At 56.6% G+C, this 24,278-nt stretch overlaps 9 protein-coding genes across 9 annotated transcripts; 3 read left to right on the top strand and 6 right to left on the bottom strand.

Annotated features, from left to right (window-relative positions):
- Positions 1 to 898: 898 nt before the first annotated feature.
- Positions 899 to 3,359, bottom strand: B0T15DRAFT_510145 (uncharacterized protein; the record flags this gene model as incomplete). The annotated part of the gene is made up of 5 exons (XM_062867841.1): positions 899 to 941; positions 1,016 to 1,659; positions 1,718 to 1,890; positions 1,945 to 2,022; positions 2,072 to 3,359. The coding sequence occupies 5 exons, from the start codon at positions 3,357 to 3,359 to the stop codon at positions 899 to 901; spliced, it is 2,226 nt and encodes a 741-aa protein (XP_062722581.1).
- Positions 3,360 to 5,189: 1,830 nt separating this feature from the next.
- B0T15DRAFT_395695 (uncharacterized protein) lies at positions 5,190 to 6,551 on the bottom strand (the record flags this gene model as incomplete). Its single annotated transcript, XM_062864794.1, has 2 exons — positions 5,190 to 6,142; positions 6,203 to 6,551. 2 exons carry the CDS (start codon positions 6,549 to 6,551, stop codon positions 5,190 to 5,192), a joined length of 1,302 nt encoding a protein of 433 aa, XP_062722580.1.
- An 886-nt stretch (positions 6,552 to 7,437) lies between these two features.
- Positions 7,438 to 8,457, top strand: B0T15DRAFT_528286 (uncharacterized protein). Its single transcript, XM_062869030.1, has one exon. It carries the CDS (start codon positions 7,799 to 7,801, stop codon positions 8,303 to 8,305), a length of 507 nt encoding a protein of 168 aa, XP_062722579.1. The 5' UTR covers positions 7,438 to 7,798; the 3' UTR covers positions 8,306 to 8,457.
- Positions 8,458 to 9,313: 856 nt separating this feature from the next.
- B0T15DRAFT_510142 (uncharacterized protein) lies at positions 9,314 to 9,700 on the bottom strand (the record flags this gene model as incomplete). The annotated part of the gene is made up of 2 exons (XM_062867840.1): positions 9,314 to 9,453; positions 9,532 to 9,700. 2 exons carry the CDS (start codon positions 9,698 to 9,700, stop codon positions 9,314 to 9,316), a joined length of 309 nt encoding a protein of 102 aa, XP_062722578.1.
- Positions 9,701 to 10,604: 904 nt separating this feature from the next.
- On the top strand, positions 10,605 to 11,509 carry B0T15DRAFT_413336 (cytochrome b5-like heme/steroid binding domain-containing protein; the record flags this gene model as incomplete). The annotated part of the gene is made up of 2 exons (XM_062865421.1): positions 10,605 to 10,663; positions 10,765 to 11,509. 2 exons carry the CDS (start codon positions 10,605 to 10,607, stop codon positions 11,243 to 11,245), a joined length of 540 nt encoding a protein of 179 aa, XP_062722577.1. The 3' UTR covers positions 11,246 to 11,509.
- Positions 11,510 to 13,917, bottom strand: B0T15DRAFT_528281 (uncharacterized protein). Its single transcript, XM_062869029.1, has 2 exons — positions 13,277 to 13,917; positions 11,510 to 13,205 (listed from the first exon to the last, which is right to left on the bottom strand). The coding sequence occupies exons 1-2, from the start codon at positions 13,481 to 13,483 to the stop codon at positions 11,586 to 11,588; spliced, it is 1,827 nt and encodes a 608-aa protein (XP_062722576.1). The 5' UTR covers positions 13,484 to 13,917; the 3' UTR covers positions 11,510 to 11,585.
- Positions 13,894 to 15,680, bottom strand: B0T15DRAFT_528280 (uncharacterized protein). The gene has a single exon (XM_062869028.1). The coding sequence runs from the start codon at positions 15,581 to 15,583 to the stop codon at positions 14,327 to 14,329; it is 1,257 nt and encodes a 418-aa protein (XP_062722575.1). The 5' UTR covers positions 15,584 to 15,680; the 3' UTR covers positions 13,894 to 14,326.
- A 1,535-nt stretch (positions 15,681 to 17,215) lies between these two features.
- B0T15DRAFT_152734 (uncharacterized protein) lies at positions 17,216 to 20,655 on the top strand. Its single transcript, XM_062862024.1, has 4 exons — positions 17,216 to 17,736; positions 17,898 to 19,097; positions 19,152 to 19,196; positions 19,267 to 20,655. Exons 1-4 carry the CDS (start codon positions 17,415 to 17,417, stop codon positions 20,595 to 20,597), a joined length of 2,898 nt encoding a protein of 965 aa, XP_062722574.1. The 5' UTR covers positions 17,216 to 17,414; the 3' UTR covers positions 20,598 to 20,655.
- Positions 20,656 to 21,439: 784 nt separating this feature from the next.
- Positions 21,440 to 23,654, bottom strand: B0T15DRAFT_152723 (Phosphoglucose isomerase). The gene is made up of 2 exons (XM_062862023.1): positions 22,883 to 23,654; positions 21,440 to 22,805 (listed from the first exon to the last, which is right to left on the bottom strand). Exons 1-2 carry the CDS (start codon positions 23,398 to 23,400, stop codon positions 21,641 to 21,643), a joined length of 1,683 nt encoding a protein of 560 aa, XP_062722573.1. The 5' UTR covers positions 23,401 to 23,654; the 3' UTR covers positions 21,440 to 21,640.
- Between the last annotated feature and the right edge of the window lie 624 nt (positions 23,655 to 24,278).

The raw sequence follows: 24,278 nt of genomic DNA, 5'->3' as shown, positions 1-24,278 counted from the left end.
ACGTGACGGGGCTCCACTTTACATTCTAGAGCCTCGCCAGCGTATTGAGCCAATCTGGGCCTGAAGTACACTTCCAACATCAAGCACTCAGCGAGAGCCGAGCCAGTTTGAAGCAGTTGAGGCCCAGGCCCAGCCCCAGGCCCCAAGCACCTGTTCAAGATGCTACATAGTTGGCCATACAAGGTCCTCAAGGGCATGCCCTTTGCGGTATTCAGATGTATTGTAGTTAGCTAGAGTAATGGAAATGGAGGTGGCATTCAGGGGCTCAGGGGCGCGGGGTTGATGCTGCGTTTGATGCATTTTTTGTGTTGACTAATCAATTTGGGCTGACTAAGGCGCACAGCAGTGTGCGTCTAGTGGGAGCCCCTTGGAAGGCAGCACCACTAGGATTCGGAATTGTAAAAATGTCACTGACAAATTGAGAAATACAGCCAACTTTGGAAATCTGACAATTCCAAGAGACCCATTGAATTTCCATGACAACCTTTATAGGGAGGTCTATGTAGATATAGAGGATCTTCCATTAGCCAACCTATCCATACTTCCGCTTCAATGGAGACAAATCACCGCAGTTGAGGCAGCAGATGTATGCAGATACACCACGGGAACGTAAACATCTGCCACAGTGGCAGCACGCCGGCATGTATCGAATCTCTTAACCCAGGGATGACCAACCATCAGCTCCGCTCCACCTGGCCAAGCTATGCGGATACACCAAGAAAAACTGCAAAGATACAGGTATAGATATATAACTGCCATCCCACTCAATGCTTGCTGAGGAAAGAAGGGGAGGGTGGGGGGGACGCATAAGAAACAAATTCGCTCGCGCAGTCACACCGTATTATTATTTCGCTGCAATGGTGATCCTCCCTCGGATTGGAATCGAGAATGCTTGCCTTCAAGCAGACAGCGCAAGGCAGGCGTCAACAGCCTGTCCCACCCTGTGATACCAGTCAGTCAGCACAAGTACTAGTAGCTTGCGAGTTATGCAGCAGACGACTGGCGGCTCTCTTACCTCCCCTCTTTCTGGTACACGACATCACTGATGACCTCCCGATCCAGATCCGGGAACATGCCCGCAAGCGTCTCCACGATATTGGCATGCTCCGCGCGGTGCAGTCGTTGTGCCTCGGCAGCCTCGGCGCTCGCCTGCCGCGCCGCCGCTTCTTCGGCCGACAATCGCTGCCGCGTACGCAAGTCCCCATCGCTCCGCTCCGGCTGCGGCGTGCGGACCGGCCTGGCAACGCTCGCGCTAGCCGCTGCGGCTGACGACGACGACGACGGTTCGTCTGAAAAGATCCTGCCGATGGTGCTCAGCGGCTTCTGGATGGACCGTAGCAAGCCGGTGATGGCAGCCTTCTCGTCGCTACCGCTGTACTCGCCACTCTCGCGATCCTCGTTTGACGAGGTCGAGTGCCGCGGGCTTGTTGGGCGATCGGCATCGAGGGAGGGCCGAGTCGATGACGCCCTTGATCCTCCCGGGCCCGGTGGTCTCAAGGAAGCCGACCTTTCGGCTTGGGGAGGAGGTGGTAAGGATTCTTCAGCCCGGTGTTTCTCTGCAATAGCCGAGACGGCTGCTTCGACGTTGTGTTCAAACTCTTCGTCTGTGATGGTTAATGTTGTCCGATCCATGTTCTCGATGAATTGGATAGCGCCCATCTGCGAGGATGTTTGTTAGCGAGGCCGAGGTGCCGGCAATGGACGGTCGTGAACGCACCAGTGAAGAGAGATAATAGCCGGCTTCTCCGCCCAGTTTCTCCTGGTTCCGGAACCTTAGGATGTACTGGACGTTCGAAACCAGATGCTCAGGGTTTGCCTGGAGAACAACGTAGATGAGCATCGGCATGAACGAGTCGGCAGACGAGTCCGACTTGGTGTGCTTGAGGAGACCTGCGGGCTGTTAGTGACAGCAGGACACCCACCGCAGAAACAGGGCCACCCCACCGAAGATGACTTTGCAGCAATTCAAGACGCAGATGATCTTGTCTCGAGGAGCACGGTAGGACTTGATCTTAAGGAGTTCTAAGCCGTGTCAGCCGTGTCGACCTGACCAGGAGTCGGGCCCACCAACCCTGTTGCGCAAGCTTCAGGAATCGCTTCCCACTCTCGCTCACCGGCGGAATGTCAAGATGCTCCTCTCTCACCCAGCCGTAGATGCTGATCTTCTGGGCAAGGACCTCGTCCCGCTCAACGTCTTCCTGATGTTGACCCCGTCTTCCCGGGCCCATCGGACGCTCGCCGTTCTTCTTGGGTTTTGCCCCGGGTATGGGCTGTGGCGGTGGTATCGCGGGCGAGAATGTCTGAGTGTAGAGGCGATTCATGACAAGCTTCTCCATGCCCTCTCGGGCATTGTCGAACTCTGCATCGGACACATCCCTCCATACCTCGCACTGGGCCATCTTGTTCGCGATGAAAGCAAGAAAGTCACTGATGATCTTGACCTGCTCGTGTACCATCCACTGCCGCTTCCCAAACTCTGAGAGGAACGACTTCAGGTACCTTGCGACAGGATCGGCCTTCTTGTTACGTAGCTGCTCCAGGAACCTGTGAAAGTCGAACGGCAACGCCGGCTCGGGTTCGGGCTCCGGGGGGGGCGGGCGGTGCAGCGAGGCAATAGGTGTCACAGGTGAATCAATAGCCCCGTGTAAGTCCTCCCGAGAACGCCCAGGGGCATATAGAGAGTCGTCCTTCGGTGGGACGGGCGGACCCTGGTCGTCGTGCTCCCTCTTCGATCTCATGCTCGCTGGCGACGAAGTCGACAGGCGGAGGCCCTGAACCTCATGGAGTTGCTGAGCAATATTGGGCGCGAGGGGCTCCAGGCTCGACTTCCGAGGAGGATGCTGGACGGGGCCGCCCAACAAGGGTGACGCCATCTCCAGCCTCGGACTCATAACCTCGTCGGCACCTGGGCCGCCTCCTTCCTCGCTGAATTGCTCCATGATACTCTGAATTTCTGACCTGGACCCGCCTTCCTGTTCATCCTCGCTCGTGTACCTCCTTTCGTCATAGGCAGCATCGGACCGTGTCGGGGATGGATTTGAGGAGCCAGGCCTCGACCGATGAGCCGAAGAGGGGGCTCGTGAAGGGGGCCGAGAGACGGTCGGAGTGGGCGGGGTGGGGTCGACATAGGTTCTCGATTCAACCGTCAAGTGTTGTGTGGCCGTTGTGGTCGTCGGTACAGTTGTCGGCCTCAGAGTCGCAACCGAGGAGGACATCAGGTCGTTAAGCTCCTCCGATATCCCTTCGCGTCTCACAGTCTCGCCAGGATCTCGACGAGGTGTTAAATCATCCTCATTTCGGTCGGTCTGCTTTCCATCGTGCAGGTTCTGCAAGACGCCCTCCTCTTCTTGTTGCGCCATGGTAGGAACTTGATCGGAAGGCCGTCCGGCGAACACTCCTTCCGGGGAAGAAGCTAGTTCGCCATCATTTGGTGGTATCACCTGTTTTTGGATGCCTGGTTGGCCCGGGGGAATGGCTTCCTGGTCGTGGGGAGACATGCAAGAAACTCGGCTGGGCGCTGGTCGATGATAATGCAACTGGGGCCGTGAACACCAAGGGTTGAGTCTGCAGCTCAGTCCAGGCAGTCCCTAGGCGCTGTATCGCAATCGAGCGTGGACGAAGGAACCAGATCGTCGAAACCCCGAACTGATGGGAATAACACGCCACTTCGGATCCGGCTTCGATGACTGTGGCTGCAGTACGGCTAACGGATCTGTCCCAGGCGTGCAAGTCTGTTGTTTGAGTTGCCGAGAAGTCGGTATGTACAATTAGTACTGTACTTGTACCTAGGTGATGCGGCGGCCTGAACGTTGCACGGCTCTTTGCGACGAGTCGTATGCGTCAAACACAACGAAAAAGACTGTAATGTACTTATTGCACAATACACCACACACTACTACAATAATAACTGGACTTGCACTTAGGGAATAGAACCGAGGTCATTCAGCTGCTAGTCGTTTCTCCAGGTAATACTCTTCCTTCCTTTTACGTTCTATTTTCTCGTACTCTTCTCTTTTGATTTCTTTCTCTTTCAATTCTCTCTCTTTTCATTTCGGTCTGATCTCATTCCCCGGATTTGTAACTAAACAGGGTGGATGACGGAGATTTCGGTACGGTAATTTTCGATTCTAGGTGATAGGTTAGGTAATGTAACTCTATATACTAAGTGGGTCCGTCACGCTCATTAATACAGTAACTTCATGTCCGTCTGTTTCAGCTTCCCGTCCACTTACTACTAGTACTTAGTACTACCTAAGGCAAGAGCATGCTTCAAGCGAAAACTGCGCGCCCACTGAGCTGCGAAAGCAAAACCTCCGGTTTCCGGCCAAGAGGTCAAGATAACGGGGCTCAACAATGATTCTGCTACTTATGCTGGTTTTACTCAGAAAACGTAACTCCAAACCGAGCGCAGACCTGCAGCCGAGTGCTCTCGGCAGTCGGGCATCCTTTTCGAACCTCGTTTTTGTGCGCTCCCTTGTCCGGACACGACTTTTTTATATAACGTTACACTGGGCGAGAAGGCAAGCGCTCATCTGGCCCTGCAGATCACGCAGCAGGTAGCGCTGCCAGACTACTACCTACTGTACTTGTACCGCTCGCGCATCTGCCTGCTGTGCCTGGCCGCACCCGACTTGGGAGAAACTCCGAAGACCCTGAAACACGTTTGTTTTTCAGCCAGAGCAAGCAACGGAGTCTTGCAACTTACCCTTATCTTCTTCTCTCCCGGCGCCTGTCCCGGTCCCCGTGCCCGCGGTCCCTGTCCCTGTCCCGTTCCCTGTTCCGGTCCCGGTCCCGTTCCCTGTCCCGTTCCCCGTGCCCGCGGTCCCTGTCCCTGTCCCGTTCCCTGTTCCGGTCCCGGTCCCGTTCCCTGTCCCGTTCCCCGTGCCCGCGGTCCCTGTCCCTGTCCCGTTCCCTGTTCCGGTCCCTGTCCCGTTCCCCGTGCCCGCGGTCCCTGTCCCTGTCCCGTTCCCTGTCCCGGTCCCGTTCCCTGTCCCGGTCCCTGTGCCCGTCCCTTCCGCCTGCCCGTGAGGATTCTGGTGTCCCGTAGGCGGCTTCGGCCGCGGCATATCCCCGTCCGTCAACAGCAACCTGCTGCGAGCGAGGAGGATTAGAGCTTGGGACCGCCGTTCTACCGGCCAGGCGGGTCAGCGATTGAGTTGTCGGCACAGTTGTGGGTGCGGCGTATGAACCTACCTTGGGAGCGAACTGTATGTTACATTGGACGGGTCGTACGAGAACGAGACGTTGTCTCCGACGCGTCTACTGGGCCTAACTTCGAGGGTGCTGGTGTTGGCGCGCCCGGAAGATGTCGTGGCAGTGCTCTGTGCTGTCGGAGCTGGCGCGGATCGTCCGGATGACTGGTGCAACATGGCCTCGCGATAGTTGGTCTGCTTCTCGGTGAACGCTTTATTTTTATCGCTGTAGTCCTCTTTGCACTGCACAAGCCAGTTTACGAAGCCTTTGGGGGTCTTGCAAGTCGGAGGGAGGAGCTGCTCACAGCGAGCGAGCTCGGCGATCAGTTCCATGCTAGACGGGTGTGATTTCCGCGATTGGGCTTTCTTGAAGTCGTAGGTTCGAGCGCTGATATGGAGCGTGACTGCGAGGAGTGCGCGGTTGATGGCGGTTTCCGCCGAGGCAACGCCGGCCTGGCGACGGAATTCGATTGTGCCCTTTTGCATAAGCAAGGGTTTGAAATTGTGCGAAATGAACTTGGTGTCGCGTGGCGGGTCTCTGTCCGCTCCCGACATCTTTCTCACAAAGTTTGCCAGCCCCGCGCGGTCCTCGCCTCTTGCGTCCTTGAGCTTCTTGAAGAGGGGCTCCCAACTTTTCGAGGTGACCTGGTTGTACTCCGAAGTCGCATACATCATCCAGTTCGGCACTGCGTATGCGGGAGTCTTGCGGTCGGCCGGCATGAGGTCCACTAGCGCATTTTCCCAAAAGTAGGCGCCTCTTGCAACGTTGACAACATCGCGCCGCGTGTACTCGATCCCCTTGACCGGTCCGGGCGAGACATGGACGTGGCAGGAGGTGTGGTTGGTGGTCCAGAATTCGAAATACTGGCCGACGGCCTCGAACACCTGTTCAATTTCCTGTTGCCAATACGTTTTGACAGATAAGGGCGGCGAGACGATTTCGACGCCCCCTGCGCGGTCCATTAGCCGGATTGTTCGCGAAGATAAGAGGCTCATTGTCTCATACGTACACCATTTGCGTGGATCACGGGGTTCTTTTAGTTCCGATTCAACCAGGCTCTCGTCGAGTTCGCAGTTCCAACGCACAACTCTGTCGCCAAATTCCTGCGCTATAAGTGCCTCGATGCAGTAGGCCGCACATGATCGCTGCTCGTTCATCTTATCTTTATCTCTCGAATCGTTGAGCAGATCAAGCCGCCATCGCTGGAAGTACGCCGGTAGGTACTCCCCGTTGTATTGTTTGGACCGAACCATTTGTTCGACATCAGGCTTGAGTTTGACGAAGATCTCAATCTCGATTCCAAACATGGGCACCGGAGACTCCGGAGGCGGAGGAGCAGCTCTGTTGTTGCGGCTCATGGTCGCGGATAGTCTTGGATGGGTACCAACGGGGCAACGGGGGTTTGATTGTTGATCTCAGGTTATTATCGCGCGTTCGAGCAGCCAGCGGGAGCCCCGAGTCTCCTTCAACAACCAGTGTCGAAGCAGAGCGAGCAACAATCAGAACGGACGTCTCGGTCCTGCGAGACGGGAGTTGTCGATTGTGTCTGGCTGCTTAGGGCACCTTACTCACTTGAAGCCCTCCTCGCACGATGGAGAAGGGCTCCTTTATACTAGTGTTGGCCTGCACAGTGCCGCCATCTACTTTGGATGATGGCCGAACAATATCGAGACGCAACCGGCCGCCAACACCAGGCTTGAGCTGTCCCAGGCCTGTGACATAGGGAGCGGTTCCCGCCAGATGGCCAGACATTTGGGCCGTTCATGAGCAAAGGTAAAAGGACTACGACGGACGGACGAGACCCAAACTGACTACACAGGAGACTCCGCCGGCCGGTAGCCTGTTCTTGCCGCGGATCAGATCCCACAGGATGCCCTCGACTCCGCATGGCTAGAATACAGGTCGCCGTCCACACTTCAAAATAGAGTTTAGAGTCTTAGATCCTTAAGGTGGGTCACGATCGAAAGGATCTACTCAGGGAATCGAGGGCTGCGCAGTTTCACTACCTTAGCTTAAGGTACCTACAAGGTAACTATCTCGGGCCTCTCTGCGGAAGTGGAATTAAGGTTGATTAGGACTAAGGTTGATTTCCGCCCGTTGCTTTTCTTTTTCTGGGGCGACCTAGTAGCTACCCCGTAACTATGGACCTGCTGCCCAGTTATGTGTTAGCTAACTTGCCCTGGGTGGGCGACGAACGCCTTGCCCTATTACACTAGAGGACATGGAATAAGACACTTGAGTGCACGATCTATTTATTGCATTTCGTTAACATACGCCCTAGTCCTTCGGCGACTGCGCCGCTGAATCCGTGTCACGTAACAGCTTGCTACTCGCTGTGCCTCCTAAAACACCAAACCCAGAGGCGCAGCGAGCACGAGGTATCGTACATACGAAGCTACTGTTGGACCATGTTTCATCTACGATGCTACTACTAGTATAAGAAGAGAACATCCGACGTATCTCCCTTTCCACTTACAGCCTGCATCACTCCAATTTTCCTCTTTTGTACGCTCCAAGTCCCTCCCTTTTAAGTTCCCTCCGACCCGTTCCTAGCCAGCTCCGTCTCCCGTGAGAGACCGAAACAAATCACATAGTGACACATACCATGGCCACCCACGGCTCATCGGCACGCCCGGCTGCACCGGCCGCACAGACGGTAGTGGCACCACCAACCGCGGCAGAAAAGGACCGGGACCGGGAGGCACGCAGGCAGGCGCACTGGGAGCGATGGGCCGCCGATGCCGACAAGGAACGCTCGTACGCGGTCGTCTTTGACAAGCAGGCCGGGACTAGCGCCGCCGCCACGGACGCGGTCCACCGTATGCTGGGCCGTCCTCCCAAGCTGTCGCCCGTGAAGCGCCTTCCGGACCTGACGGATACGGCCACCGACCTCGGCCAAGTCCAGATCTCGATGGTCAGCGCCGAGATCTTCGTGGCGCTGAGGGAGCAGTTTCACTGCACCCGGATCTCCGTCATGCTGCCGGGGAACCACAAGCGCACCGCCTTCATCCCGGGCGCGGCCAAGGATGGTGCCGGTGCATCGAGGAACGTGGCAGCGGCCGCGCCGGCAGCTGCGGGAGCAAAGCAGCAAGGGAAGAATAGCCAGCAATGAATTTGGCACCGGTTGGAGAGAGAAAATAGCGTGGGCCAATGCAGGCTGGGTTGCGGGTGATGTGCGAAGTAACCTGAAACGCTAAAGTGACAGTTCAGATACCCCTACAATCACAGTCAAAAAGTTGGGTCACACCTCACTGTAAAACCTGGATTTAGTATAGGTATGGCAATTTGTGTGAGGACGCTTGATGCGCTTAGCAAAAACCAGAGCCAATCTCTACTTACCAAATTGAAATACGTCATGAATAATTTCCCTTTTACATAGTTATATATATATATATATATATAGAAATCATCTATAACGTTACCATTTTGTACTGCGTTGAACATAGTGAGCTTTTGGTGAGGATTGGGAAGTGTGACCCAACCTTTTGACCTTTGCTTTACCTACTGGTACCTTACCCACCTCGAGTATGTCCGTCAGGTAGACAAGTTGGCATCCGATGGTGCGATGGTGCGGTGCTGGCGTTGCTGAACATCTAAATAGAGTACCACTGATCAAAAGCATCGTGTCTTGGGAAGTGAATTGGATTCTGTTAGCAGCTGCCGGACTTTGTCGGGAGTTATACCTGCTTCTCTGCCCTCAGTCTGGTGACTGTTATTTGAAATTCTTAGCTCCTGTCTATTACTAAACAGAACTCTTCTGAGGTCTCATGATCGGTTACTTTGCCGAGCGTTGGATTACCACAGTAGTTGTAGCCTTCGAGTCTTACTGATCGAGCGGCTTCAACAAGCGGCAAACCTCAAAATCAAACAGAACACAGAGCGAGAGGTAGCGAGCGAAGCAGACGATTCGTATCACTTCCTTCCTGAGGTCGAAGTAGGATAACATTAAGTGAAATAAGCTTTTGAATTCCACGGCCAGGGTCCACCGGTTAGCACTTTTGGTGAAACGTTTGAACGTCTGCAGTCTGAACTTCTGAAACTTGCGTCCTGAAACGACCCCAATGCTTCCTACCCGCGGGCCGGCTACACCCGCCGACCGACGACTCTGATTTGTTCTCTCTCACTGCTTCTCCCCGCCGCTGGCGCCCCGGTACTGATTGCGGATGGCTTCTGCGATCATCCTATCCTTGGCCTGCTCAGCCGCATTCTCGTTGTCCTGCGGGCCCTGCCCGAGCATATTCTCCTGCACCCAGTCGATGCCTGGATATATAACATTAACTCAATTGGTCAGCCTTTGTTATTCCATAATTCACCAGGGCCGGACTGAGTTAAACGCACCTTTGTCCAACGCGTCCTCCTTCTTCTCGCTCTCTGGGCCGCCGCCTGCCATCCCGTGAAGCTTGTCCAAGACGCTGCTGGGGCCCGATGCCTGGTTTGGTTGCTCTTGGGGTTGATCCTGGGGCTTGTTGCCCTGCTGGCTGCCGGAGAGCTTGTTGATGAAGTCCATTGCGATGTCTGGGCCGGGTGGGATGAGGCTGTGTGTTAAAGACTACTAGTATGTGCAGTTTTTGGTGTTGAAGTCGCTTGAATTCCAGAAGGAGGAGATGAGACGGGTTGGAGCTACTATATAATGATACCGCAAGCTAGGGATGAAGTCAAGAGGAGAGGGGCTGTGTCCAGCTTTCAGCTGGGTTGGACAAACAACTGCTCCCTAGTGGTGACGCAAGCCAATGGAACTGCAGTTCTAGCTTGGCACAGCTCGTCAATCAGGCCTTGGCTTGTTTGGGCGGTTTTTGTGCCAGTGCAAGCGTCATAGAGACAGACGGTTGCATACTAGGTACAGGTAGTGACAGCTGTGGCTTCGATGTCCAAAGTCGGTTACGCGCTGCTTGCGGGCTACTGCGGGAGGCAGGGATTCTCCCGTCAACCTAGAAATGACCTCAGCTCGTCAGGGAACCTTTCGAGCTGTGCAGCCCACCTCGGGAGGGCCGTTACAGGACAAGTGCCAAGCACAGGAGCCGAGAATCGGCAGACAACCCCTTTCTGCAGAGTGAGAGGGTATCCGGACCGGATTGTTCTGATTCGAGCTCGAGATGGAATTACGATGTATGTAATACCGTAGCAGTCGACAGAGATTTATCGCGGGGAAATGTGTCCAGGGACATGCAATTGAAATCACGAAATGGGGCGAGGTGGCCCGTGCTCAGAGGTTCAATGGGGATCTTCGGAGGCCGGTTTCCCACCTCTTCCCGGAGCTGATCGAAGCTCTCCGGAGAATCCGGCAGTTGTTTGTCAACGTTATCCGGGCGCGGATCGCAAGCCAAGGCGTCACTGAAACCCCATATTGTCGAAGGTGTGCCAGGCGGCTATCTCTTCAGCAAACCCAGACAGCAGCAACGCTTTTGCTCAAGATGGATTACGTCCAGGAGCGCATGGCGCAAGCGGCCTCGAACCCAGACACGACCTCGAGGTTAGTATTACCTAAGTACCTACCTAACTAAACCCCCTCCTTCCACCCCCCTTGAATACAAGCCTTGAACTGACCTTCCCTCCCCTCTTTTTTTTTCCCAGCACCGCGCTCTTCACCCCGCTCAACGCCCTCCTCCTCTCGGTGCTGCTCTACACAGCCTACGCCTTCCTGTTCCGCCCGTCGTCCCCGCCGCCGCAGATCCCCAAGGAAGAGCCCGCCGTGGTCTTCCGCACCTTCACACCGCGCACCCTCCTGCCCTACAACGGCGAGAACGACATGCCCGTGTACCTGGCCGTGCGCGGCCGCGTGTTCGACGTCACCCGCGGACGCAACTTCTACGGGCCGGGGGGACCCTACGCCAACTTTGCGGGCCGCGACGCCAGCCGCGGCCTGGCGTGCGGCAGCTTTGACGAGGCCATGCTGACCAAGGACTTGGATGGCCCGCTGGATACGCTGAGTGACCTTGGCCGGGAGGAGATGGAGGCCCTGCGGGGGTGGGAGGAGCGGTTTGAGGAGAAGTATCTTGTGGTGGGGAGGCTGGTGGCTGTGGGAGAGGAGGGGACGACGCAGGGGGAGAAGTGAAATGTGGAAAGTGTGGGTGTGTTTGTGTGAAACGGGCCTGGTGGTTTGGAAGACCCCAGGGGTTATTTTCGCCGCGTGTTTGAAGCGGTGGTGGGCCAGGTTGGGCCCGCCGGTGGTGAGATTGACCACGGCTTTAGTAGCAGGCATTTCCCCTTGGAGTCCCCAGCGGTTTAGGGTATCCCCCCCCCCCTATTTTTTCTTTGCTGGAAGGCAATGGTAGCCCGGTTTCTGGTACGTCACGCAAATAGACCGATTATTACTAGTATTTTTCACAACTTCCTTTCCCAAAGCAGTGCGCTCCCACCGACTCATAACCAGCCACCGACACCCCCAAACTCTCTCACAAGCCCTGCTTAATCATATCGGCCGCCTTCTCGGCAATCGCATACACGGTCGCCATGGTATCCCCCCGCGTGATGAACGGCATGACGCTGGCATCCACGACCCGCACGTTGCGCGTGCCATACACCCGCAGCCGCTCGTCTACCACGCCGCCCATCTCACGCGGCATCATGGAGCACGTGCTCGTGTACAGCGTCGACGCGACCGCCGTCTCCCGCAGGAACTGCCGCACCTGCTCCAGGTCTGCCGAGAACCCGCGCGGCCAGCCCGGCGGCGCCGTCCTGCCGCCCTCACCTTTGAGCCGACTTGCCAGCGGCTCCGTCCGGGCTAGGGTGGACTCGAGGAAGCGGACGTGCCGGGCCAGGATCTCGATGTCGAGGGGGTGGGTGAGGTAGTTGGGGTTGATGGCTAGTGGTAGTGGTTTGTCTGGCCCGGCCCGGCTGAGGTGTACCGAGCCGCGGGAGAGGGGTCGAGTGAGCAGCAGCGCGATTCCGAAGTACTTCTCCGAACTGCCGCTGGCGACGGGAACGAGACGACCTGTTGGGCCGGCGTGGGCATACACTGGGATGGCGACGTAGTAGCCTGATGCCTTGGTCGGCGACATGAGGACGGAGCGGACGAGGGATTCGGCAGCCTTGGTGTAGGCTTGGGTGGTCTTGGGTTCTGGTTCTGTTGTGGCTGTGGGCGGCGACGACAGGGTCTTCTGCAGGAGCTCCTCTACCTCGCGCCTCCCGCTGTCCGTGTCGATGCCGGGGAACGGGATGTGTGCCATGGCGTTGCAGTTGGTTGTGGAGAAGGGGCCACGCTGCTTGGTAGTGTACACCTCCAAGGCGGTGCTGATAGCTGTGGGCTCTTGGCGGGCGATTGCGTCGATGGTGTCGAATCCCTCGTCCCCATCATCGACAGTCTCGAACGAGAAGAGACTCAGGGGATGGTGCTGCAGGTTCTCGCCTACGTATGGGTTGTCGACCACAGTGTCGATGCCCAGGGACCCCAGCAGCTTTGCATCTCCGATACCCGACATCTCCAGGATTTTGGGCGAGTGGAAGACGCCCGCAGAGAGGACGACTTCTTTGCGGGCGCTGACGATGGCAGACTCACCTTCCTTGCTGTACTGCACACCGGTTGCCGCAGCGCTGTCGGTCGCCTGGTCGAAGACGATTTTCTCGACCGTGACGCCGGTCCAGACAGTCAGATTGGGGCGGTCCTGTACAGGGGCGAGGTATGCATTGCCCGCGAAGCTTCTCGTCTTGGTCTGCGGATGGATTGCGTCAGGGTACATGACGGCGCCACAGATGTCGCCCGAGAAGGGGTCATTGCGCGCTGGGTATCCGAGATTGGCCATCGTCTCCCGCCAGACCCTGGGCCACTTGGTCTCTTCATCGGGGATGTTGGTCTGGATGGCGCCGTTGTTGTCGGTTTTGGACCCGTGGGTAACGGTGTATGTTTTCTTCAGATATTCGGAAAAGCTCTCCCAGTCCCAGCCCGGGTTGCCGAGTTCAGCCCACGCGTCCAGGTCTTCCTTGGCGCCGACAACGAAGTTCATGGCGTTGAGAGCACTGGAGCCCCCGAGGAGACGGCCCTGCGCAATGTCGAGCACCCTGCCGCCCAGGGCTTTCTGCAGAAGAGCAATGTTGCTTGGTTAGCCCATAGCCTCGCCGTGGCTTATTGATGATGGGAGAAACTCACCTGGGGGACGGTCCTGAGCTGCCAATCGGCCCCGGTGCCCTGCAGCTGGGGCCACATGGCCGGGATCTGGACTCGAGCGTCGTCCGAGAGATTTTCGCCAGCCTCAAGGACCAGGACCTGCATGCTGGCGTCTTCGGAGAGGCGCGCAGCCAGCACCAGGCCGGCAGTGCCGCCGCCGACAATAACGATGTCGAACTCCCGAGTCATGGCGGTATTTATGACGAGGAGAGCAGAGAATAGACCGCCTCCTCTCTCAGCTAATCTGGGACAGGAATGCACAGAATACGGCGGGGAAGGGGTATCTTTATAGGTGGGAGTTTCATCTCAGGTCCCGCGGTTCTTAGCAGCTTTCCGTGCCGCCGTAGTGCGACCTGGTTCAAGCTGAATGAAAAGACTTGTCAGCAATTATGAGGCACCTAGATGCTTCCAGATGTTTCTGCATCCTTCTGGATGTTTGTGGTAGGCTGATGGCTGTATGTGCGGGGCAGCTCAGCACGTAGAGGAGGAGTAAGCCGTCAGTGTTCCCGTCGCTCATCGAGCGCCGGGTTTCGCAAGCACCTGCGCCACAAGCTATTGCGGCTTTGGAGAGTTTGACCAAGTAGACAGGCAATCAGATACTAATACAGATCTTCCAATATCATTGGCGGCCTCTGTAGGGCATGTGCAATATATACATAAAGCATACATACTTGTCAGTGGTTACAAAACAGACCGCAGAGGCAAATAGCGATCATCTGACGATGCCCCCACCAACCACTGTCGCCGTCCCCTTTTCATCCCGCAGTGTCGCTCCGGGTTTGGCAGAACACTGAAGGTAGACGGCTCCCGTCCCTCCTCATACACATTACGTGCTTGGGGCTGTGACGGGGTGCACCCTCTGCTGGACAATCGGCTGTACCCGGCCGGGTATCAAAAGAATAGACACGCCGTTCCCACGACGGCGCGACCAACCTCAGCAAGGCAGCCGGCAGCTTTAGCTGAAGCAGCTGACAAGGGGAACCAAGCTCCTGAGCGCTTTGAGTCATAACACAAGGGGCGTCGGCTTCCGCATCAGACGGCAGCCTTGTGGGACGATCCAAAGATCGGAGCAAGATGTCTCAACAGGATATCGGAAATTCGGGATGCTTCGCTACCCCTATCGGTCCGCATGAGGTGCTGTATCGTGTCCACGCCAAGCAGGTTGATGCGCTGAGCCCACTGCGATGTCCGGACTCTGTGTGTATCAGTCGGGATATTCTCCCAAACTGACTTGCCTGAAAGCACTTCAATAGCCAGGTTGGGGGACGGGTTGACTGGGTGGTACAGGTCGAGATGTGCCCTATGCACTATTGGCGCTGGTATTACGAGTCCCAAAGCGACAAATGGGTCGAACAGTCGGACTGGCGGTTTTTCGTGCTCCCACGCATTCACTGTGGTGTGATATGTCACTGTAGACCAGGGCTTCGCTAGAATGTTGTTCGGTAACCCTGTCCCTTGGAGCATTGCCTCCCCCTTTAGGACGGCAGAATAAGCCTCTTCCAGTTCGGCAGCGCGAGATTTGATCTCCACATAGTTCACCAGCAAGGGCTCAAAGCGGTATGCGGCGTCCTCTTTCGAGCTCAACACTCTCCCCATCAGATTCTCGATCCAGGCCCAGACCGCGTGGTCCAGACCTTCGTCGACGATGAACTCCAGGAGGAGTCCCCGAAATTTCGTATTGTCGAGGAAAAGGAGATCGCCCTCCAAGCCGGCAGACCGTAGCCATTGTAGTACGAGTCCGCCGGCGCCGGTGTCTTTGAGGGACGGGCGCGCATCGCTTGCAGTGTCTTTGGCGTTGTGGATCGGCGGTGCACCGCTTGCACCCGGAGTCGGCACCCCGGCCCTTGCCGTCTCACTCCATACTTGATGCTTGACCAAGATCAGGAAACCATGCGCTCTCTGTACAGTCATGAGGCCTCTCGAGACAGCCTTCAGAAAGACGGTCTTCTGCGCACTCCATGCATTGTAGCCGGAGGGATCTTCGTTTGCTTGTATTGTCCTCTCATCCGGGCTGAAGAGCGGGTGGTTGAGGATGTCGTGCAGGTGCCGGTCAACTCTTCGGGCCGAGCCTTGCTCTCGGTGGGCTGGAGACGCCGTGTCATTGGAGCGTGAGTCAGTTCTTGCGGGATTCTTCCCCGGCGGGGACGTTGTAGAACCGGTAGCGAAGCCGCGTTCTTGGTTTGGCCGTGCGCGGATTGATGAGTTGACGGCACTCAACAACTGTCGAGTTTGCCGCGCACGCAGTTGGTCAATTCGTAGCAACGCGCCGAGCGCTTTGCTTTTCTGCATTTTCGTCGTGAGCTGGACAGGAGAGGCGATCAATTGGGTTGATACCCATCAGCGACTGACCAAATGCATGTGAGCTCTTGAGGATCGTGACGAAGCGGGCTGATTGTGGAGTTGAGGACTTAGGTCACGTTTCGCTTGGCGGACCCCACGCCCCGCCAGGCCGCCACTGACAGTTGAGATGCCGGAGAAGTGGGTCTTTGACTCGGAAGATCTGACCTTCCAGTACGGAGCATGGGGCCAAAAGGTGTTTACTATACCTGTTAGCACCCGTAGTGCCAAGCCCACCTGCACAGTAAGTGTGCACGGCTGGCCAGTTGTAATAAGGGTTAGGGTTATACACGTATATAGTGAGGTATCGCCCTATTTTCTAGCTCATATATATATATATAGAAAACAGTTATTTTCCATATCGCTGGAATCGCCATTGACAGAGCTACTAATCTATAGCATTTTAGTATGTTTCAAAAGTGTGGAAATTGGCCTAGTTGCATGTAACTATCTGAACCTCTCATTTTGAGCTGCGAATCTGGGACCGAACCGAAATGCAATAGCCCGCCCGCATCAACAACTTCGCTATGTTTAGACCCATCTTCCAGACCACATATATATGGAAAACAGTCAGGGCTTACATCGTTGGAGTTGCCATTGTATAGAGCGACTGATCTATGGTCTTTCAAGTTTATGGAGAACATGGAGAGAGAATACAGAAATGGACTTGGAGCTCGTGCACGTACAAAGTACAGTGCAAAGTAGCTGGGAATCAAGAATTCGCACGTTTTCTCGTTATCCTCCTTAACGAAACATGGTAGACACTTCTGGCCCCATGCTCCGTACTACCTTACTGTAGACATCTGGCGGAGAAGCATCATCAAACTCACTAAGGTAGACAGTTGAACAACCGCGAGTAACAACAGAGTCCAGTGGTATTAAACACCTTCCGTATTGTCATTGAATTCATTCATTCTAGCTGCGGCGCCATCAAGAACTCTTGGAGTTATGTGAAGCAACCCTGGTCTAATCCCTAGATCACAGAGAGGTCACGAGATACCTAAGGTAGGTCGTAAGTACGGAATACAGTACTGCTACGGAGTACCTACCTCCCTATGCTTTTTAAGGTTGCCGCGGGCATGCTGGGACCACATGAGCTCATTGGCATTGCCCGAGGCAGCTGGCCAGCCAAAGCTCTTGACCATGGCCAATCGTAACAATGTTCATCACCGGCCGATACTTTGGGGTTGAGAGGGCCATGGGATCAGATGGAAACGCTCGGACCCCCAGGCAATGTCACCACTTTGATGCGGATTCCAATAGCTAATTCGCCTTGCAACCGGTGGCACTGTTGCAATTCGGCCTGATGAATCACGACCTAAGGTAGTCATGACGTCGCGACATAATGTACATGAGCTGGAGGTAGTATAATAAGTGACGTACATACAGCCTGGAAGGTGAGGTGCTGCCTGTATAGGACGCTCGTGCAAGCGCACTGATCAGATCCACATTCGAGGCTGGAAACACCTGCGCCCTCTTACAGCTGGCACTGAAACCTACCTCTACTACCCTTTTCGGCCAGGGCAAAAAACTCGACGCCTCCTCGCCTCATCTTTCCGCACTTGCACACTCTGTTCTCCTTCCCTTTAGTCAACACCTGATCCGTCCATCCACGGATCGCACCACCACACGATTCGATTTGCCCTGCGCGAAACCACATTTCTTCGCAATCGGGTATCCGCTCTATTTCCTTTCTTTCCTCACCGCCGTCAGTTCGTGGTTTGCCATCCCAACGCGATTCGATCGCCGCGTCCGATTCGAATAACACACTTCACATCTCAGCATGACTGAGGTACAGCCCAGACCAGCCGCCCCGCGGGGCAGAGGCTCTGGTCGCGGCGGTCGAGGCGGCAACTTTGCGACTCGGGGAGGGGGTCGCGCCGCCGGTTCTCGGCCCGCTGCCACCAACGGCGACTCCAAGAACACACAATCCTCTCTGCCCACGTTCGAGGATGAGGGCGAGGTCGGCCAACTGAGGAAGGACTACGGCGACAAGGTCCAGATCATCAAAGAGATGTTTCCTGATTGGTCTGACGTCGACATTTTGTTTGCTTTGCGCGAGACCGACGGGGACGAAAACCTGACTGTTACCCGGATTGCTGAAGGTAAACTGACCTCGCTGCTTGTCTCGTGCATGAACCCAGTGTTCATGCCGTATCTTCCCACTCCAATTTCCACGTCGCTGCAATTTTACCTTTGACCCGTTGAGGTACACGGTGCTCTACGTCAGATGTTATGATGGGCTAACGTGATCGGGTCGCGGTAGGCACGATCTCGCAGTGGGGCCAGGTCTCCAAACCAAAGAAGGAGCGGAAGGGCAAAGCAGACACCTTCACGACTACAACCGGCGAACCCGCTGCTACGGGTACCTCACGAAATGCCAGAGGCGGCCGCGGTGCCGACAGCGGTCGTGGCCGTGGCAGAGCCACTGAGAGAGGCGGTCGCGGCGCTGCTCGTGGCAAGTCCACCCCTGGAACAACGAATGGGACGCGCATGAAGGAAAACCAGCCTCTCTCGGTCCCGACTGCGGAGTCAACAGAATGGAACGCTAAGCAAACTGAAGAGTCGGCTGTCTCAAGTGAGGCTGCCCTGACAGAGTCGCTTACCGCAACTGTGAATGCCCCCAGTGCCACAATCGAAACCCCCAAGCCGGCGACGATTGCCGCGGGGGGTAAGACTACCTGGGCGAGCATGTTGAGGCAATCAGCCACCCCCAAGCCGGTTCAGAAGCCGAGGGAGCCCGCTACGAAATCCTCCGAACCTGTTGTCCAACCTTCGTCCGCTGCAGAAGCAGTTAATACTGGGCCTCAATTCCCTACCTCCGGTGACGAGCCAGCTATGGTCCCGACGAACGAGCCAGCCCCGGCTGCAGATACTGCCGCTGTTACCCAGCCGATCGCCCCGGCCATTCCAGTCGTCCCTGCGGTGCCGGCTGTGCCGAACGTCGTCGTTCCCGAAGTCGCATTGCAACCTTCGAAGGACCAACTTACCGAAAAGAACCTTGACCGGGTCACCGATGTGTCCCACCCCCCCGAAACGGAGACCGCCGCAAGCGAAGCGGCCGATTCTTGGGATCCGCGTGGTGCGGCAGCTAGCGCAACAGCCACCCCTCTCTCGGCTTCGCAGCAGCAACACCTGGCTGCGCGGACCGGCGCTACGACAAAGCCGGCTGCTCGCACGCCGCTTCACCATTCTCGGCGCATGCTTGACCAGGCTGAGCCTGTCCGCATGCCTGGTAGTCTTGATCACGTTGATCGCGCTTCAGTGCAATTCGGGGCTTTCAGCCTGAATGACGATGAAGACGTCGACAATGCCGAGGAACCGCCCGAGACTCGCCCTCAGCCTCCGGAGGATTCGCCCGTTACCCACCCCAGGACGTCACTCCCTCCAGTACAGCCTACGACCGTTCCTGATGCGTTTGCCGCTCAGACACCCGTCGCCACCCAGGTTCCCACAGGGCCTGCTGGTATGGATTATCTGCCGCCTCCGATGGCTCTTCTCCCCGCTAACCCTTATTTAGCTGCAGCTTCTGCACCGCCGAATCAGACTACATCGACTTCACAGGGTATGTTGTATCCAGTGTCCCTCTCCAACCGTACTATTTGCTCTTCATATCCTAACCAACTCACTATCAGTATCCGCACAACCTGTTGTCTCTGAAAGCAACCAGCCGTTTGGCCGTTTCGGCCAATCCGCTCCTCAGGAGCAGTCTTCTTTCCCAACAACGAAGCCATTTGAGCCGTTCGGCCAACAGCCTGCCGTCGCTTCGGCGGCACAGAACCAGTTCGAAGGCGGCTTCCAAGCCCAGGGACAAGCGGCGCAAGCACCTAACCAGCAGCAGCCCGGTGGTCCCTTCAGCTCCGCTTCCAACGATCTCTCGTCCTACTATACCGCGGACCATCAGAACCGCTTCAACTACTACAACCAAAACTATGGCCAGCAGCAAGGCGCGCAAGGCCAGGATGCCCTGTCGTCGCAGCCGCAGCGCTCTTTCAGCGGCTATAACGCGCCGCAGAACGATAGCTTGGGTCAATACCCACAGAGCGGTGCCCAGCATGGACAGCCGCGTTTCGGCAGCAACGCCGGCACCGAGTCACAGGTCGGAGGCGCCCCTACCCCCACTCAGACCGCCAGTCAGGCCCCCAGCGGCCCCAGCACACAAGCTCAAGCGCACGGCCAACAGCCGCATGATTACCCGTACAGCGGGCATCCCTACTACTCAAACCCTTACTATTCGGCCTATATGGGTGGTTACCAGGGGTACAACCAAGGTGCTTATGGCGCGCCGTATGGCAAGGGTGGCCTAGGCTACCAGCCTAGCCAGTACGGTATCACACCCCAGGGCCCGCATAGCTACTCATCCCCTGCCGGAGCGTTCGGCCAGTCCGCCCTGCATCGGGATAGCGGTGTAGGTGCTGGCCTGGGCGATTACGGACGCGCTGGCTCAACTCAGTCGGCCCAGCAGGGTCTTGGCAGTGGTTTCGGTGGCGTGCATGACACGTTCGGTCGTAGCGGCTCAGCTTACCAGTCGCAGGGCGGGCAGTCCTTCAATGCTCCTGGCTCTCAGTCTGGTGCTGGCCCATCTGCCGATGAGCTGAAGCCCTTCGGTGATTCTAAGGCCGCCGGCGGCCCGAGCCCCTCACTCGGTGCGGCTGCTCGACCCGGCTCAGCGGCAAATAACGGCCCTGGGCAGGCCGGTCTCCCGCCTCCGCAGTCGAGCCAGCAGAGCGGTCTCGGCATGGGCGCCTACGGCTACCCAAGTCATATGCAGGGCCACGGTCTCCACGGCAGCCAGTCTGGTGCCGGTGGGTACGGCATGGGTGCAGGCGGCGCGCAGAGCCACCAGAACACTTATGGGGCTGGCTATGGCGCCCAGGGGTTTGGCGGTAGTTACTATGCCAACGCGCCTCGGGGTGGGGCAACAACTATCACTAGGAGGATGGAAAAGAAGGGCCCCGCCCCGTAAATCGGCCGCCGTGCTAAGTGGGGAGGTATCTTGAATTGGAGGAGGAAAGTGGGAAGAAGCTTTACAATGAGAAATTCTTCGGAGACGGGAACCGGCACCCGTGCCAACAGTCGCCCTATGCGAAAACCAAAACAGCTTTTCCATAGGCGAACAATGCGAGTCGATGAGCTCTGACCGAACAAGCGCTCCACTCCCACCCTCTACCATCACCCCTCTCAGCTGTATTCATGGACGATTTCTGGTTTTGATTCGGCGGCGTTACATTGCACATTGGGGTCTTGTGATTTGTGATGTTGTCTCTGACTAAAAGGAAGGGAAGATTGTTGTTTAACCCTTTTTCTCTTCTTCATCTTTCTGTTTCTTGGACTCGGCTTTAGCAAAGCAAACTCGGGGCGGCGGCTGGGACTAAGTAACTACTGGTTCATGGACGGGGAAATAGGGGACCGGGTCGGTTTTGTGGTTTTGTGGTTTTGCTCATAATCGGTTCTTTGTTTGTTCAGGGAATTGGGGGGCAGGCAAAGGCACACACACACAGATTGGGAAAAGGGATGATCCATGGAGAGAACCGAGGAAAGAAGAGAAAGGCAACCGTAGCTTTCTTCTACACAGATCATTCCCGTCCTTTGGGGATGGGAAATGAAACAAGAAAAGGTTCTGTCCGGGCCCTCTGTTCTTGGGTCCTGCATGCCGTCAACATCCACCGTCCTTGGCTTTGATTGCTTGTTGCTGCTTGCTTCGGCGGAGGTCACCCGTGCTACGCTGTTAATGGGAGTAAGCTCATTCTTGCCTGGATCGTAAAGCCAGGCGGTTCACCAGCTAATGTTGACAAAGGCTGAGCATTAATAGGAGGCAAGAGCCAACAGATATGACACCGTCCTCGGTACGCGGCACGCTTGTGTAATGAGAGCCTGTTGCCCTCCTTCTATCTAAGCAGGAAGTTTAACCTGGTTCTCGCGGACCCGCTCTCAAGCTACAATAAGATGGTTTCCTGACGAAATATGCTGTTCATGTTTCCTTTTCCAGCTCAGACCCCTCTGGCCTCCTCAAAGGTTTGCATACCTCTTGAAAGCCCCCAGCAGCCCACCAGTCGAGGCGTCGTGGCCCTGTCCCGCGCCAGGCTCGTCGATCTCCTTGAGAATCTTCTTCGCCAGCACCTTACCCAGCTCCACGCCCCACTGGTCGAACGAGTTAATGTCCCACACGGCGCCCTCGGTAAAGGTGAGGTGCTCGTAGTAGACAATCAGCGCGCCCAGCTCGGCGGGACCGATGGCGCCGCCCACGAGGATGCTTGTCGTGGGCCGGTTGCCGAGGAACACCTTGTGCGGGACCAGGTTATCGGGCACGTTGCCCTCGGCGCGGACCTCGTCGGCCGTCTTGCCCACCATGAGGGCCTCGGCCTGGGCGAGGTAGTTGGACGCGAGCATCTTCTGGTGCAGGTTGTCCGAGACCGGGTTGTGCGACTTGGCCGCGAGGATGAAGTCGGCCGGGATCAGCTTGGTACCCTGGTGCACGAGCTGGAAGAAGGAGTGCTGCGCGTTGGTGCACGGCTCGCCGAACAGGATCGGGCCCGTCGTGTACTTGGCGGGCGACCCGTCCGAGGTGATGGTCTTGCCGTTGGACTCCATAGACAGCTGCTGCAGGTACGCCGGGAAGCGGTGCAGGTACTGGTCGAAGGGGGCGACGAGGTGGGTTTGCGCGTTGAAGAAGTTGGAGTACCAGACCGAGAGGAGGCCGCCAAGCACGGGGACGTTCTCGCGGAGAGGCGCGGTGCGGAAGTGCTGGTCCATCGCGTGGGCGCCCGACAGGAACTTGCGGAAGTTCTCGAAGCCGATGTACAGAGCGACGCTCAGGCCGATGGCGCTCCAGACCGAGTAGCGCCCGCCGACCCAGCTCTCGAAGCCGAACATGTTCTTGGCGTCGATGCCGAACTTGGTCACCTCGGCCTCGTTGGTGGAGAGAGCGACGAAGTGCTTCGCAATGTCTCCCTTGCCGCCCGTCTTCTCGAGGAACCACGTTTTGGCCGTGTTGGCGTTGGTCGTCGTCTCGGCGGTGGTAAAGGTCTTGGAGGCGATCAGGAAGAGAGTGGTCTCGGGATCCGAGTTTGCGAGGGCCTCGGCGATGTGGGTGCCGTCGATGTTCGAGACAAAGTGCAGCGTCATGTCCTTGGCACCGTAGTGCTTGAGGGCCTCCGTGACCATAACCGGGCCGCTGCCACACGAACCAGGGTCAGTCTCGTTCGTCGTTCGTGACAACAAACACCGAGAACAAAACATCGGACATCTTACAGATCAGAACCTCCGATGCCAACATTGATGATGTTGGTGAGCTTCTTGCCAGTGTACCCCTTCCACTCGCCGCTGCGGATCTGCTCAGAGAAAACGCGCATGTGCTCCAGCACCTCGTTGACGCCGCCTTTGGTGTTCATCACGTCGACGCCGTCGACCTTCATCTCTTGGTTGGTGACATTCCGCAAGGCGGCGTGGTAGACAGCGCGGTTCTCGGTGAAGTTGATCTTTTCACCGGCGAACATGGCATCCCGCTTCTTCTCGACGGCGGCCTGCTCGGCAAGCTTGACCAGGAGGCTCAGGGTCTCCTCAGTGACGAGGTTCTTGCTGAAATCGAACAGGATCTCGGTGCCGTTGGGCTCGGTCGAGATGCCGGCAGGGAGGGTGATCTTGGTAGAGAAGGTCTGGAAGCGCTTCGGGTCCGCCTTGAAGGCATCCTTGAGCACGAACGACTTGCCGACCTTGTCGTGGTGAGCCTGCAGGTCGGCCCATGCGGGGAGGGTGTTTGCGGGGGCCATATCGACGAGGTCCTTTTGCTCTCTAGACTGGCTGATCTCTGGCTGTTTCTCTTCCTCAATGTATCGTTTTCTGAGCGGGTGGGCGTGTGACGAGTTCAGGTCTGTCTGCTGGGGCCGGATTTATGTGAGAATGAGTGGAATGTTGACATCAGGAGGCATGAAGGTGGGGTGATTGATATGCTGAGAGAGCTTGGTGCCCCGCATGCGGGACCGGACGGCAGCTACGGAGTCGGTGCCGCAAGGGGCACTGAACGGATCTTGTTGGTTTCAAAGAAAGGGGCACGCACGTACTAAAACTCTTGAAATACGCAACTTGCAGTAGACACGGGCTGAGAGTCGTCCTCTCACTCACTGCGAGTTAGAGTTGTTTTAGAGGAATTGCCATTCCAGGACTTATCAAGCAGAGCTGGGAGTTGGGGGTAACGCACCTTACACGGTACACATCTCCGATCTAGCCCCACCTTGGTAGTGAATGTCAAGCGCCTCTGAGCGCTCGTCATCCACTTCTCCCCGCCGCGGATTTAGCCAATTCTTTTGAGCGTGCGCTGAATAAGAGCCTCAGTTCGCTAGCGCGGGGGGATAGTGGACGGGATGATTGGTACCGGAAAGATGTGACCAGATCGGATGCCGAGTATTGAGTGGATAAGACGAAGCACTTGGAACCCCATTTCAACCGACTTCGGACGACGAACACGCTCGAGACGGGACGAGGCGATGAACCGGTGAACCGCTGCCAAGCCATCACAGAAGCTGAGTTTTGCGGTGGTGACTTTTTGTTGAGCCTTACTCTACACACTCTCTCCAGCCCCAGACACCGAACCAACAGAAACAACCGAAAGGAAAATGAAACCCAGTGACCATGCCCGATCCCAAAATCT

Source organism: Chaetomium strumarium (assembly GCF_033439665.1).
Source record: "Chaetomium strumarium strain CBS 333.67 chromosome Unknown B0T15scaffold_3, whole genome shotgun sequence".
Classification (NCBI taxonomy): domain Eukaryota; kingdom Fungi; phylum Ascomycota; class Sordariomycetes; order Sordariales; family Chaetomiaceae; genus Chaetomium; species Chaetomium strumarium.
This window is presented reverse-complemented; position numbering and strand designations above follow the sequence as displayed.

What these genes read in the sequence shown, in the direction of transcription:
- B0T15DRAFT_528281 (XM_062869029.1), bottom strand. Translation starts at nt 13,483, where the DNA reads ATGACTCGGGAGTTCGACATCGTTATTGTCGGCGGCGGCACTGCCGGC. An exon ending in AGCTCAGGACCGTCCCCCAG is followed by an intron (nt 13,206 to 13,276) that starts GTGAGTTTCTCC and finishes GCTCTTCTGCAG; the next exon opens with AAAGCCCTGGGCGGCAGGGT.
- B0T15DRAFT_528286 (XM_062869030.1), top strand. Translation starts at nt 7,799, where the DNA reads ATGGCCACCCACGGCTCATCGGCACGCCCGGCTGCACCGGCCGCACAG.
- B0T15DRAFT_152734 (XM_062862024.1), top strand. Translation starts at nt 17,415, where the DNA reads ATGACTGAGGTACAGCCCAGACCAGCCGCCCCGCGGGGCAGAGGCTCT. An exon ending in TGTTACCCGGATTGCTGAAG is followed by an intron (nt 17,737 to 17,897) that starts GTAAACTGACCT and finishes GGGTCGCGGTAG; the next exon opens with GCACGATCTCGCAGTGGGGC. An exon ending in GACTACATCGACTTCACAGG is followed by an intron (nt 19,197 to 19,266) that starts GTATGTTGTATC and finishes ACTCACTATCAG; the next exon opens with TATCCGCACAACCTGTTGTC.
- B0T15DRAFT_528280 (XM_062869028.1), bottom strand. Translation starts at nt 15,583, where the DNA reads ATGCAGAAAAGCAAAGCGCTCGGCGCGTTGCTACGAATTGACCAACTG.
- B0T15DRAFT_152723 (XM_062862023.1), bottom strand. Translation starts at nt 23,400, where the DNA reads ATGGCCCCCGCAAACACCCTCCCCGCATGGGCCGACCTGCAGGCTCAC. An exon ending in GGCATCGGAGGTTCTGATCT is followed by an intron (nt 22,806 to 22,882) that starts GTAAGATGTCCG and finishes TTCGTGTGGCAG; the next exon opens with CGGCCCGGTTATGGTCACGG.